This window comes from Arachis duranensis, plastid (assembly GCF_000817695.3).
Source record: "Arachis duranensis voucher Yi14725-KUN plastid, complete genome".
In the NCBI taxonomy this organism is placed as follows: Eukaryota; Viridiplantae; Streptophyta; class Magnoliopsida; order Fabales; family Fabaceae; genus Arachis; species Arachis duranensis.
In genome coordinates this window covers 112,501-130,000 of record NC_047337.1, presented here as the reverse complement: position 1 = coordinate 130,000, position 17,500 = coordinate 112,501, and the positions used below count along the sequence as shown (strand labels likewise).

At 30.5% G+C, this 17,500-nt stretch overlaps 12 protein-coding genes and 1 non-coding gene across 13 annotated transcripts in view; 10 read left to right on the top strand and 3 right to left on the bottom strand. All coding sequences in view use genetic code 11, as the record gives it.

Moving 5' to 3' along the window:
- ycf1 (hypothetical chloroplast RF19) overlaps positions 1 to 4,311 on the top strand; it is a 5,262-nt gene extending 951 nt beyond the window's left edge. The window contains exon 1 of the mRNA in view: positions 1 to 4,311. This exon is cut by the window's left edge and continues 951 nt beyond it. Within this exon, the coding sequence (YP_009766897.1) occupies positions 1 to 4,311 (4,311 nt within the window).
- Positions 4,312 to 4,758: 447 nt separating this feature from the next.
- rps15 (ribosomal protein S15) lies at positions 4,759 to 5,031 on the top strand. The gene has a single exon. The coding sequence runs from the start codon at positions 4,759 to 4,761 to the stop codon at positions 5,029 to 5,031; it is 273 nt and encodes a 90-aa protein (YP_009766896.1).
- Positions 5,032 to 5,137: 106 nt separating this feature from the next.
- On the top strand, positions 5,138 to 6,319 carry ndhH. Its single transcript has one exon. The coding sequence runs from the start codon at positions 5,138 to 5,140 to the stop codon at positions 6,317 to 6,319; it is 1,182 nt and encodes a 393-aa protein (YP_009766895.1).
- A 1-nt stretch (position 6,320) lies between these two features.
- On the top strand, positions 6,321 to 8,735 carry ndhA. Its single transcript has 2 exons — positions 6,321 to 6,873; positions 8,197 to 8,735. Exons 1-2 carry the CDS (start codon positions 6,321 to 6,323, stop codon positions 8,733 to 8,735), a joined length of 1,092 nt encoding a protein of 363 aa, YP_009766894.1.
- Positions 8,736 to 8,813: 78 nt separating this feature from the next.
- On the top strand, positions 8,814 to 9,305 carry ndhI. The gene has a single exon. The coding sequence runs from the start codon at positions 8,814 to 8,816 to the stop codon at positions 9,303 to 9,305; it is 492 nt and encodes a 163-aa protein (YP_009766893.1).
- A 508-nt stretch (positions 9,306 to 9,813) lies between these two features.
- ndhG lies at positions 9,814 to 10,344 on the top strand. Its single transcript has one exon. It carries the CDS (start codon positions 9,814 to 9,816, stop codon positions 10,342 to 10,344), a length of 531 nt encoding a protein of 176 aa, YP_009766892.1.
- Positions 10,345 to 10,574: 230 nt separating this feature from the next.
- On the top strand, positions 10,575 to 10,880 carry ndhE. The gene has a single exon. It carries the CDS (start codon positions 10,575 to 10,577, stop codon positions 10,878 to 10,880), a length of 306 nt encoding a protein of 101 aa, YP_009766891.1.
- A 282-nt stretch (positions 10,881 to 11,162) lies between these two features.
- psaC (photosystem I subunit VII) lies at positions 11,163 to 11,408 on the top strand. The gene has a single exon. The coding sequence runs from the start codon at positions 11,163 to 11,165 to the stop codon at positions 11,406 to 11,408; it is 246 nt and encodes an 81-aa protein (YP_009766890.1).
- Positions 11,409 to 11,556: 148 nt separating this feature from the next.
- Positions 11,557 to 13,053, top strand: ndhD (NADH-plastoquinone oxidoreductase subunit 4). The gene is given in 1 exon segment: positions 11,557 to 13,053. A coding segment is annotated over 1 exon segment (1,497 nt).
- Positions 13,054 to 13,404: 351 nt separating this feature from the next.
- On the bottom strand, positions 13,405 to 14,376 carry ccsA (cytochrome c heme attachment protein). Its single transcript has one exon. The coding sequence runs from the start codon at positions 14,374 to 14,376 to the stop codon at positions 13,405 to 13,407; it is 972 nt and encodes a 323-aa protein (YP_009766888.1).
- A 91-nt stretch (positions 14,377 to 14,467) lies between these two features.
- On the bottom strand, positions 14,468 to 14,547 carry trnL-UAG. Its single transcript has one exon. It is a non-coding gene; the product is annotated as a tRNA-Leu (tRNA).
- Positions 14,548 to 15,407: 860 nt separating this feature from the next.
- Positions 15,408 to 15,554, bottom strand: rpl32 (ribosomal protein L32). The gene has a single exon. It carries the CDS (start codon positions 15,552 to 15,554, stop codon positions 15,408 to 15,410), a length of 147 nt encoding a protein of 48 aa, YP_009766887.1.
- A 613-nt stretch (positions 15,555 to 16,167) lies between these two features.
- ndhF (NADH-plastoquinone oxidoreductase subunit 5) overlaps positions 16,168 to 17,500 on the top strand; it is a 2,259-nt gene continuing 926 nt past the window's right edge. Inside the window, exon 1 of the mRNA in view lies at positions 16,168 to 17,500. This exon is cut by the window's right edge and continues 926 nt beyond it. Within this exon, the coding sequence (YP_009766886.1) occupies positions 16,168 to 17,500 (1,333 nt within the window).

Here is a 17,500-nt window from a genome sequence, read left to right as displayed (position 1 = left end):
TTTTTTGATTTTAGACGATGGAAGCGGCCGTTACGATATATAAAAAACGCTCGATTTGAAAATGTCGTACGAAATGATATGTCACAATTCTTTTTTGATACATGTCAAAATGATGGAAAAGAAAGAATATCTTTTGCCTATCCACCCAATTTGTCGAATTTTCTAAAAATGATGGAAAAAAGAATAGACCCTTTAACAAGAGAAAAAATCTTCTATGATGAATTCAATAATTATTGGAACTCTCAAAATGAAGAAAAAAAAAAAAAACTAAGCAATGAAATTCTAAACAGAGCGGAAGTTCTAGATAAGGAATTTATGCCATTGGATATATTCCAAAAACGAATTAGATTATGCAATGAAGAGACTCAAACAAAAAACTTACCTAAACTATATGATCCTTTCTTGAATGGACCCTGTCGTGGCCGAATGAACAATTTTTTGTTATTCTCAATTAATAATAAAACTTATAAAAAAGATGATATTTGGATAAATAAGATTCATGGTCTCCTTCTTTCTAGTATTCAAAAACCTAGTTATTTTGAAGAGAACATGGATATATTTTATCCAAGGTTATTTTTAACTGAAATTAGTTTTTTTTTTAACTTAATCCAAAAATTTTCTAAAAAATCAGTATCAGCCTTGAATTTTGAAGGACTTGTGTCCTTTCCGGAACATGCACACATAACGCCTAAAAAAAAAATAATTTTATTCTTATTTGACGCAATTCGAACGGATCTGAAGGATAAAACAATTAAAAAAAAAAAATGTATTGTAATAAAGGAAATCGAAAAACAAGTTCCTCGATGGCCTTACAAACTAATCGATGAAATCCAAGACCTCGAAGAGGGAAACAAAGACGAACAGAAGTATGGAATTCGTTCCCGAAAAGCCAAACGTGTAGTTATTTTTACTCATACTAAAAAATCAAAAGATTCTAATCCTTATGGGGATACTAGAGAAACAGATAATACTGATGAAAAAGGGGAATTGGCTTTAATACGTTATGCACAACAACCAGATTTTCGGCGAGACATAATAAAAGGATCCATACGTGCTCAAAGGCGGAAAACTATTACTTGGAAAATTTTTCAAAAAAGTCTGTATTCGCCCCTTTTTTTGAATAAAATTGAGAAACCCCCATTTTTTTTTTTGAAAAATTTTGAACCAATGAGACAAATGCTTTTTCTGTTCCAAAGGAGGCTGCGGACAAAAACAGGATTAGAAAATCCGTATTATACAGAAGAAGAGACAAAAGAAAGTAAGGAGGAGTACGAAAGAACAAAAAAAGAACAAGAGGAAAAAAGACGTATAGCAGTAGGAGAGGCCTGGGATACTTTTATAGTTGCTCAAGTAATAAGAGGCTCGTTATTAATAACCCAATCGATTCTTAGAAAATATATTGTATTGCCTTCGTTGATAATAATAAAAAATATTGTTCGTATGCTTTTATTTCAATTTCCCGAATGGTCAGAAGATTTTAGGGATTGGAATAGAGAAATGTATATTAAATGCACCTATAATGGTGTTCAATTATCCGAAACAGAATTTCCAAAAAAGTGGCTACTAGACGGTATTCAGATACAAATTAGATTTCCTTTTCATCTGAAACCTTGGCACAGATCTAAGCTACGATCCACTAAAAAGGATCCAATGAAAAAAAAAAAAAGGGACTTTAGCTTTTTAACAATTTTGGGAACGGAAGTGGAATTGCCCTTTTCTCGCGTTACCCGAAATCCATTTGCCTTCTTTCATCCCATTTTAAAGAAACTAAAAACTAAAAAAAAAAAATGGCAAAATCATTTTTTTCAGGTTCTCGGGATTTTAAATGCAAGAACAAAATTGTTTATAAATTTTTTAAAAGAAAGAGCAAAATGGATCATCAAAATTTTTCTATTTATAAACGAAAAAATCAAACAATTCCCAACTTTAGTGCTACTTACATTCCAAAAAATCTTTGGATTTAAATTAAGTAAAAATCAAAACGATTCAACAATGAGTAAGAAAAATCCAACGATTTTCAAATCAAATACTCGAATAAACTCTATTAATTGGACAAATTCTTCATTGAAAAAAAAAAAAGATATAAATGCTAAACGAAAGACAATCATTAAAAAAATGAAAAAAATGGCCAAAGAAAAGAAAAGGGGGAGTTTAACAGCAGAGAGAAATATTATTTCGAAGAAAGCAAGTTTTTATGCTAAAAAATTAGCATTAAAAAAAAATATTTGGGAGATATTACAAAAAAGAAATCCTCTATTAGATGACAATTCGAAGCATTCTTTTTTAAATACTCTCATGGAGAGGGTATACCTAAATATCTTTCTGTGTATCATTTTTATTTGTAGCATTGATGTACAACTTCTTCTTGAATCAAAAACAAAAAAAAAGTCCATTTACAATAATGAAGAAAATGTGGAAAGAACTGATCAAACAAATCAAAGTCTAATTTACTTTATTTCGCTTCTCAAAAGATCTTATGATCTTAGGAATACGAATTCACATAAATTTTGTGACGTATCGTCATTGTCACAAGCATATGTTTTTTTTAAATTATCCGAAACCCAAGTTATTAACATATATAAGTTAAAATCTGTTTTTGCATATCATCGAAAATCCCCTTTTCTTAAGAATGAAATAAAAGATTATTTTTTTGGAATACAAAGAATATTTGATTTGAAATTTATATCCAAGAACCCCCCCAATTCTCTAATGAATCAATGGACAAATTGGTTGTTAAAGAGTCATTATCAATATGATTTATCTCAGAGGAGATGGTCTAGATTAGTGCCACAAAAATGGAGAAATAGAATCCATAAACGTCATGTCATTGAAAATAAAGATTTAAAAAAATGTGATTCATATGAAAAAACCAGATCAATTCCTTACAAAAACCAACAATTAGGCTCATTAAAAAAAAAGACACAATATGAATATGATCTTTTTTCATATCAATCCATTAAAGATAAGAAAGACTCACATATTTCTAGATATGAATCATCATTCCAAGCAAATAAAAAAGAATTTCTTTCTTATAATTACAAAACATGTAAACAAAAACGATTTGATCCAACGAGCGATATCTCTATAAAGAGATATATAGCAAAAGATTACATTATAGATATGAAAGAAAATCTGCATAGAAAACATTTAGATTGGATGCTAATAAATAAAGAAATATTAAATCATTCCATACCGAATGAAGATTTTTTTAAGGCATATACGACTAACCCGTGGATCATACCAATCGAATTCCTTTTTTTCAATTTAGATATAAAAAAAGATGTTAGTGAAAATACAAAAATTACTGGAAGAAAAAAAAAACGAGTTTTTAGATCATCAAAAAAAAAAAAATTGGAATTCGAGTTAGAGACTCGAAATCAAGCAAAAGCGGAAGACACGAGTGGGGTGGATTTGGAATCATCTCTTTCAACCCAAGAAAAAGATATTGAAGCAGAGTCTACAGCATCAGGATTGGCCAGGAAAGAGGAAAAAAATAAAAAATACAAGAACAGAATGGAGGCAGAACTAAATCCCTTATTAACAAAGTTTTCTATTTTTCAATTGAATTGGAAGGGTTCCTTAAATCACAGAGTAATGAATAATATCAAAATTTATTGTCTCCTGATTAGGTTGAAAAATAGAAAAAATATAAAAGAGATTGCTATAAGCTCTATTCAAAGAGGAGAACTCAATCTAGATCTTATGGCAAATCAAAAGAGTTTAAGTCTTACAGGATTGACGAAAAATAATAAATTGATCGAAAAGGCAATGTTTATTGTGAAACCAATTCGTCTGTCTAGAGAAAAGGATGAACAATTTTATATATATCAAACCATAGTACTCTCATTGCTTGATAAGAGTAAGCGTCAAATTAAGAAAAGATATCCAGAAAAAACCAATGTTGATAAGACGAACTTTGCAAAATCCATTCCAAGAACAAGAGATCAAAAAATAACAGAAAATAAAGAAAAAAATCATTATGATTTGCTTGTTCCTGAATCTTTTTTTTGCGCTAGACGTCGTAGAGAATTAAGAATTCTAATTTGTTTCAATTCTAAGAATAGAAATAGTGCACATAGAAAAACAACATTTTACAATAAGAATAATAAAGTAAATAATTGCTGTAACGTTTTGGCTGAAAATAAGGATCTTGATAGAAAAAAAAACCTAATGAATTTCCATTTTTTTCTTTGGCCAAATTTTCTATTAGAGGATTTAGCTTGTATGAATCGCTATTGGTTTGACACCGATAATGGAAGCCGTTTCAGTATAGTAAGGATACATCTGTACCCACGATTGAGAGGTCGTTAATCTATAATCTATATTTCTTTCTTCAATTTACCGTAACATATCCGGTATGCGGATACAAATGGATACACGCATAGATGCGCACACGCATTGTGTTAACTTCTATTCTGTATTCTGAGGCCTTGATACTAATTCAATTATATATCCTTTAGATACAAAAAGGAATCGAAAAAATCGTCTTATCGTCTTATATCTACTTTTATCTATATAATTATATATATATAATTAGTATTCTTTTTTATATATAATTAGTATTTTATTTTTTTTTTTTTAATCGACCATTCTTTTTTACAGAAATATAGTATGATTTGACATCAGAATCGCAAAATGTTAAGGAAATTTAGATTATTGTATATACAAAATACCAAATTTAAAATTAGTATCATTACTATTACAGATCAAACAAGATATCCATAAAATATGGAAGGAGGAGAAGAACGCTTTTAACTTATGGTAAAAAATTTTTTTCTACCAGGATTTTCACAAGAAAAAAAAGAAAAAAACCCCGGCTCGGTTGAATTTCAAGTATTCAATTTCACCAATAAGATACGAAGACTTACCTCACATTTGGAATTGCACCGAAAAGATTATTTATCTCAAAGAGGTTTACAAAAAATTTTGGGAAAACGACAACGGCTACTATCTTATTTGTCAAATAAAAATAGAATACGCTATAACAAATTAATAAATCAATTGGATATTCGGGAGTCAATAATTCGTTAATTGAATTTGAAGAGTCATTTTGAATTATTCGATTTTTTAGGTCTTGAATCTTGATTAATTTTTTTTTCTTTCTAAATTCATGGAAGAATAAATCGAGGAAAAACCTATGAATGGGACAGCTAAAAGAAAAGATCTCATGGTAGTCAATATGGGACCTCACCACCCATCAATGCATGGTGTTCTTCGACTTATTGTTACTCTAGATGGTGAGGATGTTATTGATTGTGAACCATTATTGGGTTATTTACACAGAGGGATGGAAAAAATTGCGGAAAATCGAACAATTATACAATATCTGCCTTATGTAACACGTTGGGATTATTTAGCTACGATGTTCACAGAAGCAATAACCGTAAACGGACCAGAACAGTTGGGAAATATTCAAGTACCCCAAAGAGCCAGCTATATTCGAGTAATTATGTTGGAATTGAGTCGTATAGCTTCTCACCTATTATGGCTGGGACCTTTTATGGCGGATATTGGTGCACAAACCCCTTTCTTCTATATTTTTAGAGAAAGAGAATTAATATATGATCTATTCGAAGCTGCGACAGGTATGAGAATGATGCATAATCTTTTCCGTATCGGGGGAGTCGCGGCCGATCTACCTTATGGTTGGATAGATAAATGTTTGGATTTCTGCGATTATTTTTTAACAGGGGTTGTTGAATATCAAAAACTTATTACGCGAAATCCCATTTTTTTAGAACGGGTTGAGGGGATAGGCATTGTTAGTGGAAAGGAAGTAATTAATTGGGGTTTATCAGGACCGATGCTTCGGGCTTCCGGAATACAATGGGATCTGCGTAAAGTTGAAAATTATGAGTGTTATGGGGAATTTGATTGGGACGTTCAATGGCAAAAAGAAGGAGATTCATTAGCTCGTTATTTAGTTCGAATTGGTGAAATGGTGGAATCCATAAAAATTATTCAACAGGCTTTGGAAGGAATTCCCGGCGGACCGTATGAGAATTTAGAATTCCGTTACTTTGATAGGGAAAGGGAACCAGAATGGAATGATTTTGAATATCGATTCATTAGTAAAAAACCGTCTCCGACTTTTGAATTGCCGAAACAAGAACTTTATGTAAGAGTTGAAGCCCCCAAAGGAGAATTGGGGATTTTTCTAATAGGAGATCAGAATGTTTTTCCTTGGAGATGGAAAATTCGTCCACCCGGTTTTATCAATTTGCAAATTCTTCCTCAATTAGTTAAAAGAATGAAATTGGCCGATATTATGACAATACTAGGTAGTATAGATATCATTATGGGAGAAGTTGATCGTTGAAATGATTATTGATACAACAGAAGTACAAGATATCAATTCTTTTTTCAGATTGGAATCTTTAAAGGAGGTCTATGGAATTCTATGGGTATTTGCCCCTATCTTTACTCTTGTATTGGGAATCACCATAAGTGTACTAGCAATTGTATGGTTAGAAAGAGAAATATCCGCAGGTATACAACAGCGGATTGGACCTGAATACGCGGGTCCTTTGGGAGTTCTTCAAGCTCTAGCAGATGGAACAAAACTACTTTTCAAAGAGAGTCTTATTCCATCTAGGGGAGATACTCGTTTATTCAGTATCGGACCATCCATATCAGTTATATCCATTATAATAAGCTATTCGGTAATTCCTTTTGGATATAATTTTGTTTTATCCGATCTCAATATCGGTGTTTTTTTATGGATTTCTATTTCGAGTATTGCTCCGATTGGACTTCTTATGTCAGGATATGGATCAAATAATAAATATTCCTTTTTGGGTGGTCTACGAGCTGCTGCTCAATCGATTAGTTATGAAATACCATTAACTCTATGTGTGTTATCAATATCTCTACGTGCGATTCGTTGATACAAAAACTTCTCGATGCTATTGCTATGGCCCTTTCCTTGTAGGACAACTTTATAGGAAAATAGGAAAGGGGCAGAATATAAAAAATTCATTATTATTCTCACTTCAAGTCTGATTGAAGAACAAAATCTGATAGTTATATGAGTGAAATCAGACAGCTTCTATAGAAATATAAATTCGAGATTATATTTAGATAATTTACAAATACTATATTAGATTAGATAGTAGATTACCAGCCTATTATATATATATAATATTATATATATATAATATGGGTATATGGTTATATATGTTATTTCTATGGTATGATGATTTGAAATTGCAGTCAAAATATTGAGTCTCATTTTCTATGTAAAAGAATTAAGTGAAAAAAAATTAGAAGCAGACGAGTCTTATTACCCCAGGATTGGATAATTAGTAATCTTGTCTTGAAGCGGGCTCAAAAGACCAACCTTATTGAGATTGAGTTTTTGCTACTGTTTGGATGATTGATTATTCATGTATTAACAGAAACAGATTCAAAAAATAAGGGCAGCTCAAAAAAAAGAAGTGGATGGTTAGAAGCACCAAGATACACAAGGGATTAGTAACACGGATTATGTAAATTGTCAAAAGGAACATTTCCACATAATCTAAACAAAGAATACTAATTGGGGCTTAAAGTTGGTAGAAAAGAGAAGGCAGTCCTCCCCCAATTCCGATCTAGAGTATGCTCCTATCCACTGATTAAATAAATGACTATCGGGAACGAAATAATCCGTTAATCTTTTTTTTTTTAAGTATCCCCTTTTGATTTGCACAAAAAAAGACGAATAGGAACAAAAAAAATGACCCCGTCGTTTTCTCTCTCTCTCTCTTTTTCTGAAGAGAGAATTTTTCTAATAAATTATAGAAAAAAATAAATATGCAAGTCTTTTTCGTAACCTAAAACGATGGACGGAGGGTTATAAAGATAATTCCAAAATATTTTTTTTTATTGAAGAATAAAGCTATTACTTAATAAATTTTTGATTTTTAAGGGATAAGATCAATTCAGAAGGACCTTTTGTATCATTTAGAATATATATAAATTAATTTTATTTGTCTTTATTTTAAAATACAATGAGAACAGACAGAATTCAATCGGTCTAATTCAGAACCATCCGATAATTTTTAATCTTATTAATCTTAGGGATATCGCAAGAAAGAAATAATCGGCTAGGTCCTTAGATTTATTTAAGGCTTGCTTTCGAGGAGCCGTATGAGGTGAAAATCTCATGTACGGTTCTGGAATAGCGATGGGGACAGTAACGTTCTCACCGACTAGCATTAACTAATAGTTTAAGTACAGTTGATATAGTTGATGCACAATCAAAATATGGTTTTTTGGGGTGGAATTTGTGGCGGCAACCTATAGGTTTCGTCGTTTTTCTAATTTCTTCCCTAGCAGAATGTGAAAGATTACCTTTTGATTTACCAGAAGCGGAAGAAGAATTAGTAGCGGGTTATCAAACCGAATATTCGGGTATCAAATTTGGTTTATTTTATGTTGCTTCCTATTTAAACCTATTAATTTCTTCATTATTTGTAACAGTTCTTTACTTGGGCGGTTCAAATATCTCTATTCCGTACCTATTAATTTCTGAGTCTTTTGAAATAACTAAAGCATATGGAGTTTTTGGAACTACAATTGATATCTTTATCACATTAGCTAAAACTTATTTGTTTTTGTTCCTTTCTATCACAGCAAGATGGACTTTGCCTAGGCTAAGAATGGACCAATTATTAAATCTTGGGTGGAAATTTCTTTTACCTATTTCTCTCGGCAATCTATTATTAACAACTTCGTCTCAACTATTTTCACTGTAAAATATGGATCCTCTAGATTTGTAACTTGTCGCAAACAAGAGAAAGAAACAAAAAAACTATTTCATAGATATTCACGATATGTTCCTTATGGTAACTGGATTCATGAATTATGGTCAACAAACAATCCGAGCTGCAAGATACATTGGTCAAAGTTTCATGATTACCTTATCCCACGCAAATCGTTTACCCGTAACTATTCAATATCCTTATGAAAAATTAATTACATCAGAACGTTTCCGCGGTCGAATCCATTTTGAATTTGATAAATGCATTGCTTGTGAAGTATGTGTTCGTGTATGTCCTATAGATTTACCCGTTGTTGATTGGAAACTGGAAACAGATATTCGAAAGAAACGTTTGCTTAATTACAGTATTGATTTCGGAATTTGTATATTTTGTGGTAATTGTGTTGAGTATTGTCCAACAAATTGTTTATCAATGACTGAAGAATATGAACTTTCAGTTTATGATCGTCATGAATTGAATTATAATCAAATTGCTTTAGGCCGATTACCAATGTCAGTAATTGATGATTATACAATTCGAACTATTCTAAATAAAAAAAAATAGAATATAATAAAATCGTTTTATTTATTTATAAGAATTCAATATTAATATATAAATATAAATCATATTAGATTTCACATTATTCTGTTTCATATATCATATATATAAATAGATATGAAACAGAATAATATAAATTTAAAAAATAATAAGATTAAATAGAAAAACTATTCCATATTTTCAAAATAAATTTTTTATTATTAAAATATTCTTTTATTCTATCTATTTCATTTCGATATCTGTTCTATAACTATATATCTATATAGTTAGACTTATATTTAGTTATACTTATATACTAATATATACTTATATTATATATTATATAGTTTCTCGACCTACTCTTTCGTATAACGAATGAAATAACATAAATCCCATAACTTAACAGGTACCTATTCCGACTTGTTAGGATTTGATGAAATTCAATGCGGAGAGAAATCTCGTAGATAAAAGATTTCCCTGGTCGTATCAAAAAGGTCATGAAATTTCGATGCATTTATCTCTTATTTTACATATAATGGATTTGCCTGAACCACTACATGATTTTCTTTTAGTCTTTTTGGGATCATGTCTTGTATTAGGAAGTTTAGGAGTAGTATTTTTTACCAACCCCATCTTTTCTGCTTTTTCATTGGGACTAGTTCTTGTTTGTATATCTTTATTTTATATTTTATCAAACTCCCATTTTGTAGCTGCCGCACAACTACTTATTTACGTGGGAGCTATAAACGTTTTAATCCTCTTTGCTGTGATGTTCATGAATGGTTCGGAATATCACCAAGATTCTCATCTTTTTACCGTTGGGGGTGGAATTACTTTGATGGTTTGTACAAGTATTTTTGTTTCACTAATAACTACTATTCCAGATACATCATGGTACGGGCTTATTTGGACTACAAGACCAAATCAGATTATAGAGCAAGATTTGATAAGTACTAGTCAACAAATTGGAGTTCATTTATCAACAGATTTTTTTCTTCCATTTGAACTAATTTCAATAATTCTCTTAGCTGCTTTGATAGGTGCAATTGTCGTGGCTCGCCAGTAAGAAATTTTTTGAACTTGCAAAGCAAAAAAGAATTCTTTTTTTTCCTCAGTTATTTCGATTTAATTCTCTGTAAATGTAAAAAAAGAGTGTTTATGTAGAAAATTTTTTTTTTTGCGAATATATTCTTTTTTTCAGACTTTTTTTTTATTCTTTAGTCAATTGAATTGGTTGAATTGTTGTTCATATTATATTAATATTATAGTGAATCGAAATTGATAAGGAGTTCGTCAATGATGCTCGAAGATGGACTTGTTTTGAGTGCCTATTTATTTTCTATCGGTATCTATGGATTGATCACGAGCCGAAATATGGTTAGAGCCCTTATGTGTCTTGAACTTATACTGAATGCAGTTAATATAAATTTCGTAACCTTTTCTGATTTTTTTGATAGTCGCCAATTAAAGGGAAATATTTTTTCTATTTTTGTTATTGCCATTGCAGCCGCTGAAGCTGCTATCGGACCGGCTATTGTTTCTTCAATTTATCGTAACAGAAAATCAACTCGTATCAATCAATCGAACTTGTTGAATAACTAGTATTTAAAAACTAGTATTTTTATAGTATTAATAGTGATTTATCATATAAATATTAATTTTGAATAGTGTAATTCAACAAACTCGCACGTTTGCAAAAACGTAAGAAATCAAAGTATCTTGGTCCCCTCCCTCTCCTCTTATGAATTGATCCAGAAGTCGGTTTTGAGTATCAAAATTCTGGTAAATCGTTGATTCATCTGGTGTCTAAATATATGATTTATTTACGAGTTTACTAGATCGAAAATTTTCCATTTTTGGTGTTAAAAAAAAATTATAGATCCAATGTCACATTCAGTAAAGATTTATGATACATGTATAGGATGTACTCAATGTGTCCGAGCCTGCCCCACCGATGTATTAGAAATGATACCTTGGGACGGGTGTAAAGCTAAGCAAATAGCTTCTGCCCCAAGAACGGAGGACTGTGTCGGTTGTAAGAGGTGTGAATCCGCCTGTCCTACAGATTTCTTAAGTGTTCGAGTTTATTTGTGGCATGAAACAACTCGAAGCATGGGTCTAGCTTATTGAGACCGCCCCTTTCTTTTTTTCAAAAAACAAACACCACGAGAATACGTTTTTTACTGGCAAAAATCTGCGCTCAAAATAGAAAGATAATAGAAATATCTTTCTATTTTGAGCGCGGGTTTTTCTAGCCCAAGTGTATCTTATTTTTATCACGAATTATTTTCCTTGGTTAACAATAGTTGTACTTTTACCAATAGCCGGGGGTTCCTTAATATTCTTATTTCCTCATCGAGGAAATAAGGTAATTAAGTGGTATACAATTTGCATATGTTTAATCGATCTGCTGATAACAGCCTATGCATTTTGTTATCATTTCCAATTGGATGATCCATTAATCCAACTGACAGAAAATTATAAATGGATTAATTTTTTTGATTTTTACTGGAGATTCGGAATAGATGGACTCTCTATAGGACCCATTTTATTGACGGGATTTATTACCACTATAGCTACTTTAGCGGCTCAACCGGTTACTCGAGAATCCCGATTATTCCATTTCCTGATGCTAGCAATGTACAGCGGTCAAATAGGACCTTTTTCTTGTCAAGACATTTTACTCTTTTTCATCATGTGGGAATTGGAATTAATTCCAGTTTATATACTTTTATCCATGTGGGGGGGAAAGAAACGTTTGTATTCAGCTACAAAGTTTATTTTATACACTGCGGGAAGCTCTATTTTTTTATTAATGGGAATTCTAGGTATCGGTTTATATAGTTCTAATGAACCGACATTAAATTTTGAAACATTAACTAATCAATCGTATCCTGGGGTGCTCGAAATAATATTTTATATGGGATTTCTTTTTACTTTTGCTGTAAAATTGCCGATTATACCCTTACATACATGGTTACCGGACACCCACGGAGAGGCACATTACAGCACTTGTATGCTTTTAGCCGGAATCTTATTAAAAATGGGCGCATATGGATTGGTTCGAATTAATATGGAATTATTACCTCACGCTCATTCCATATTTTCCCCCTGGTTAATGTTATTAGGTTCAATTCAAATAATCTATGCAGCTTCAACATCTCTTGGTCAACGTAATTTAAAGAAAAGAATAGCTTATTCCTCGGTATCTCATATGGGTTTCATAATTATTGGAATTGGTTCTATAAGTGATACGGGGCTCAACGGGGCCATTTTACAAATTATCTCTCATGGATTTATTGGTGCTGCGCTTTTTTTCTTGGCGGGAACAGGTTATGATAGACTACGTCTTCTTTATCTTGACCAAATGGGTGGAATGGCTATCCCAATGCCCAAAATATTCACAGTTTTCAGTATCTTATCAATGGCTTCTCTTGCATTGCCAGGCATGAGCGGTTTTGTTGCAGAATTGATGATTTTTTTTGGAATACTAACCAGTCAAAAATATCTTTTAATGACAAAAATACTAATAATTTTATTAAACACAATTGGAATGATATTAACTCCTATTTATTCATTATCCATGTTACGGCAGATGTTCTATGGATACAAGCTTTTTAATACACCAAACTCGTATTTTTTTGATTCTGGTCCGCGAGAATTATTTATTTCGATTTCTATCCTTATACCCGTAATAGGTATTGGTATTTATCCAGATTTTATTTTCTCATTCTCGGTTGACAAGGTTGAAGCCATTCTATCGAATTTTTTCTAAATTTTTTTTAATGAAAATTAATACAACCCCCCCCAAAAAAAAAGAGAAATAAACCACATAACAAAATTGGAATTAATTATATGTAAATATGTTTGTTGTTTGTGAGAACCCCTTGAATCATTACATTACTACTTGATTTAAAGGGTTCTCGACAATTCCATTTTTTCTTTATTCTTTCTATATTCATATCAAATATATTATATATAAATAAAATATCGAATATATACTACAATTTCTTATATATTTTATATATTAGTATATTAGATATGTATATATACTTATCTCTTATGATGTATATATATTTATGCTTTCTTTATTTGTATTTGCCAGAGGTTTTTTCCTGAATTAAATTCAATTAGATGTAAATGAACCATAACTGTGTAATCCTATACCTAATAGATTGATTCCTAAATAACATATCCAAATTATAAGAAAGCCCAGAGAGGCCGCTATTGAAGAATTTACACTTTCTAATTTCGTATTTTTTCGAGTATGTAAATAAATCGCAAATATGGTCCAAGTAATAAAGGCCCAAGTTTCCTTGGGATCCCAATTCCAATATGATCCCCATGCCTCATTAGCCCATACTGCTCCTGACAGAATACCTATCGTTAAAAAGAGAAAACCCAGACTAATAATACGATAACTCCAACGATCGAGTTGTTGAATAAACTGAGACCTGTAATAATTTCTAGAAGAAGAAAAAAAAGTTTTTTGTAAAACATTGTTTCTTTCATTCCTATTCATGTATTGGATCTCAACAAAAGAAAAGGATTCATTTAAAAAATACAAATTATTGCTTTTACCCAAAATTTGTATGACTTCTCCAAATGTAATAACTAAAATTCCTACAGATAATAACGATCCACATAAAAGAGCTGCATAGCCAAATATCATCATACTTACGTGCATCATTAACCAATGAGATTGTAAAGCGGGTACTAATATTGCAGATTGATGCATTTCGGTTAAAACACCCGAAGTAGCAAAGCCTTGGGTAAAAATAACACTCGGTGCGATTATTGCACTAAAATCGTTTTTATGCTTTTTAAAACAAAAAACTATATGCAAAATAGAAAAACCCCAGGAAAGAAAGATTAATGATTCATATAAATCACTAAATGGTAAATGTCCCGACAAAATCCAACGAGTAATTAACAATCCCGTTATACAGAAAAAGCTTATTATCATACCATTTTTGGACGAATCATGAAATCCTAAGATTTCATTGACTAATAGAGTTATCAAATGAGTTGAAATTACAATTGATACGACCGAAAACGATATATGAGTTAATATATGCTCTAAAGTTGAAAATATCATAAAAATAAGGTGTCCCAATAACTAATACTAGGAAGATAAATCATAAATTGAATTCATTTTAGGACTTACTCTTTTAGAGTAAAAGATGCCATGCCGCCACTCGGACTCGAACCGAGATGCTCTAGCACTGCTTCCTAAGAGCAGCGTGTCTACCAATTTCACCATAGCGGCTTACCCGAAATCATAATAACCTATTTATTGTAAATCGTCGAGATTGAAAGAATAAATTCGAAAAATGCAATTTTAATTTAGTAATTAAAAAATATTAAAGAAACAAAAGAATTGTATTCTAATTATTTCTTTTTTTTTTTTCTTTGTTTTTTTTTTTATAAAAATTATTAGAAATTTAATTATTTATTGAATATATATTTATATTCATATATTCAAATGAATAAGAAAAATTCGTATATATAGAAAGATCTTAACAAAAGATATAAACATTTCAATAATAATTATTATTATCTCGTTTTTTCGAGTTTTTGTTTTATTTTAATATTTAACAACAATGGGAATGGTTTTTCGTAGTTTATTCTCTTTTTCAAAAATAAGCACTATTCGACCTAGATAGTTCGCACTTCAATTCGGAAATGGAACAAAAAATTCGTAGTTTTTCATTTATTATCAAATCTTTTTTATTTCTATTTCATTTTGGAATCCAAAGAGGTGCATATCTCTTTTTTTCTTTTAATTGAAAAAAAGAGATTAAAAAATTTATTATTTTTGGATCACCAATTTAGTATTCCATTCAAATATTCCATTCAAAATATTTTTGATTCTTCTAAATTCTAAAATAAATAGATTCCAAAATAGATATTTATATGAGTTATAAGTAAAAATTTTTATTTAATAGAATTATTTTTATTTAAAAATTCTATTAAATAAAAATAATTCTAAAATTCTGTTTCTTTGATTTTATTAAAAAAAAAATATATAACTATTTTAAACTATTTTAGTTAATATTATATACAAATTCTATATTCTATTAGAGAATAGAATCCAGCTAATTCAGAGTATTCCAACGTTTGTATCTTTTATACAAAAAAACTTTTTGAATTTCCCGTAGAAATTGATTGCGCTAATGAATAAGCTTTCAATGCTGTCCAAAAACCTCTCCTTTTCCAAAGAGTTTTTCGGATTTTTTTTTTGGATCTCGAGGTGCGTTTCTTTGGAACTGCCATGCAACTGATATAGTTTTTTTATTGCTACAAGTCATGTGAAAGACATATCTTCTGTTCCGTAAAACAAATAGTTCTTTTATTTGATTAATTAGCCATTTTTTTTTATCCCCTCTTTTTTTCTATCTTTCTATCTAAAGTAAAACTTTGAATATTATAACACTCTTTTCAAAATTTTGCCAAACATAGATATCTGTTTAATGTAAAAAAAGAAATTAGTTCGAAAAAACTAATGCTTTTGAAATAAAAGACAAAAATTCTTATTTATTCGATTGGGTTATGTCATATGAATTTAATTTTACTGCATATCAAACAAAATAAACGAATGTTTTTATTTGATTTGACAAATTTCGTTTTTATGAGAATTTTTTACTAAAATACAAATATTAAAAAAAGTGTATTAGGAATTTTAATTTGTTTATTCGACCTTTTTTAGTACTTTGAAATAGTCGGAAATATTAGAAGTATTGTGCAAAGATTCAGAAAAATAAATAATTCTATTTATATGTTCACTCTTTTTTTTTATTAACTGAAGCCTTTACAAAAGAGATAAAACCGACGAATAAGAAACAAAACTCATTAGGAAAAAAAATATTTTATCTTTTATTCTTTTTTTATGGAATATACACATCAATCTTTATGGATCATACCTTTCATTCCACTTCCAGTTCCTATGTTGATAGGGGCGGGACTTCTATTTTTTCCCACAGCAACAAAAAATCTTCGACGTAGGTGGGCTTTTCTCAGTATTTTATTGTTAGGTATAGTTATGCTTTTTTCCGTCGCGCTGTCGATCGATCAAATCAATAACAATAAGAGTTTCATCTATCAATATGTGTGGTCTTGGACTATAAATAATGATCTTTCTTTAGAATTTGGTTACTTGATCGATTCACTTACCCTTATTATGTTAATATTAATCACTACTGTTGGCATTTTGGTTCTTATTTATAGTGATAATTATATGTCTCACGATCAAGGATATTTGAGATTTTTTGCTTATATGAGTTTTTTTAATGCTTCAATGTTGGGATTAGTTACTAGTTCGAATTTGATCCAAATTTATATCTTTTGGGAATTAGTTGGAATGTGTTCTTATCTATTAATAGGTTTTTGGTTTACACGTCCTATTGCAGCAAATGCTTGTCAAAAGGCATTTGTAACTAATCGTGTAGGGGATTTTGGTTTATTATTAGGTATTTTAGGTCTTTATTGGATAACGGGTAGTTTGGAATTTCGGGATTTGTTTCAAATATTCAATAACTTGATTTTTAATAATTATCTTAATGTTTTTTTTGTTTCTTTGTGTGCCCTATTGTTATTTTGCGGTTCCGTAGCTAAATCTGCCCAATTTCCCCTTCATGTATGGTTACCGGATGCTATGGAGGGGCCTACTCCAATTTCTGCTCTTATACATGCTGCTACTATGGTAGCGGCGGGAATTTTTCTTGTAGCTAGACTTCTTCCTCTTTTCATAGCTATACCTACCATAATGAATGGAATAGCTTTCATTGGTATAATAACATTATTTTTTGGAGCTACTTTAGCTATTGCTCAAAAAGATATTAAGAGAAATTTGGCCTATTCTACAATGTCTCAATTGGGTTATATGATGTTAGCTCTAGGTATGGGATCTTCCCGAGCTGCTCTATTTCATTTAATTACTCATGCTTATTCAAAAGCATTGTTGTTCTTAGGATCTGGATCAATTATTCATTCAATGGAAACTATTGTTGGATATTCTCCAGAAAAAAGTCAAAATATGGTTCTTATGGGCGGGTTAACAAAACATACGCCAATTACAAAAACAGCTTTTTTAATAGGTACGCTCTCTCTTTGTGGTATTCCACCCTTTGCTTGTTTTTGGTCCAAAGATCTGATTCTTAATGATAGTTGGTTGTATTCGCCAATTTTTTCAATATTAGCTTATTTTACAGCTGGATTAACCG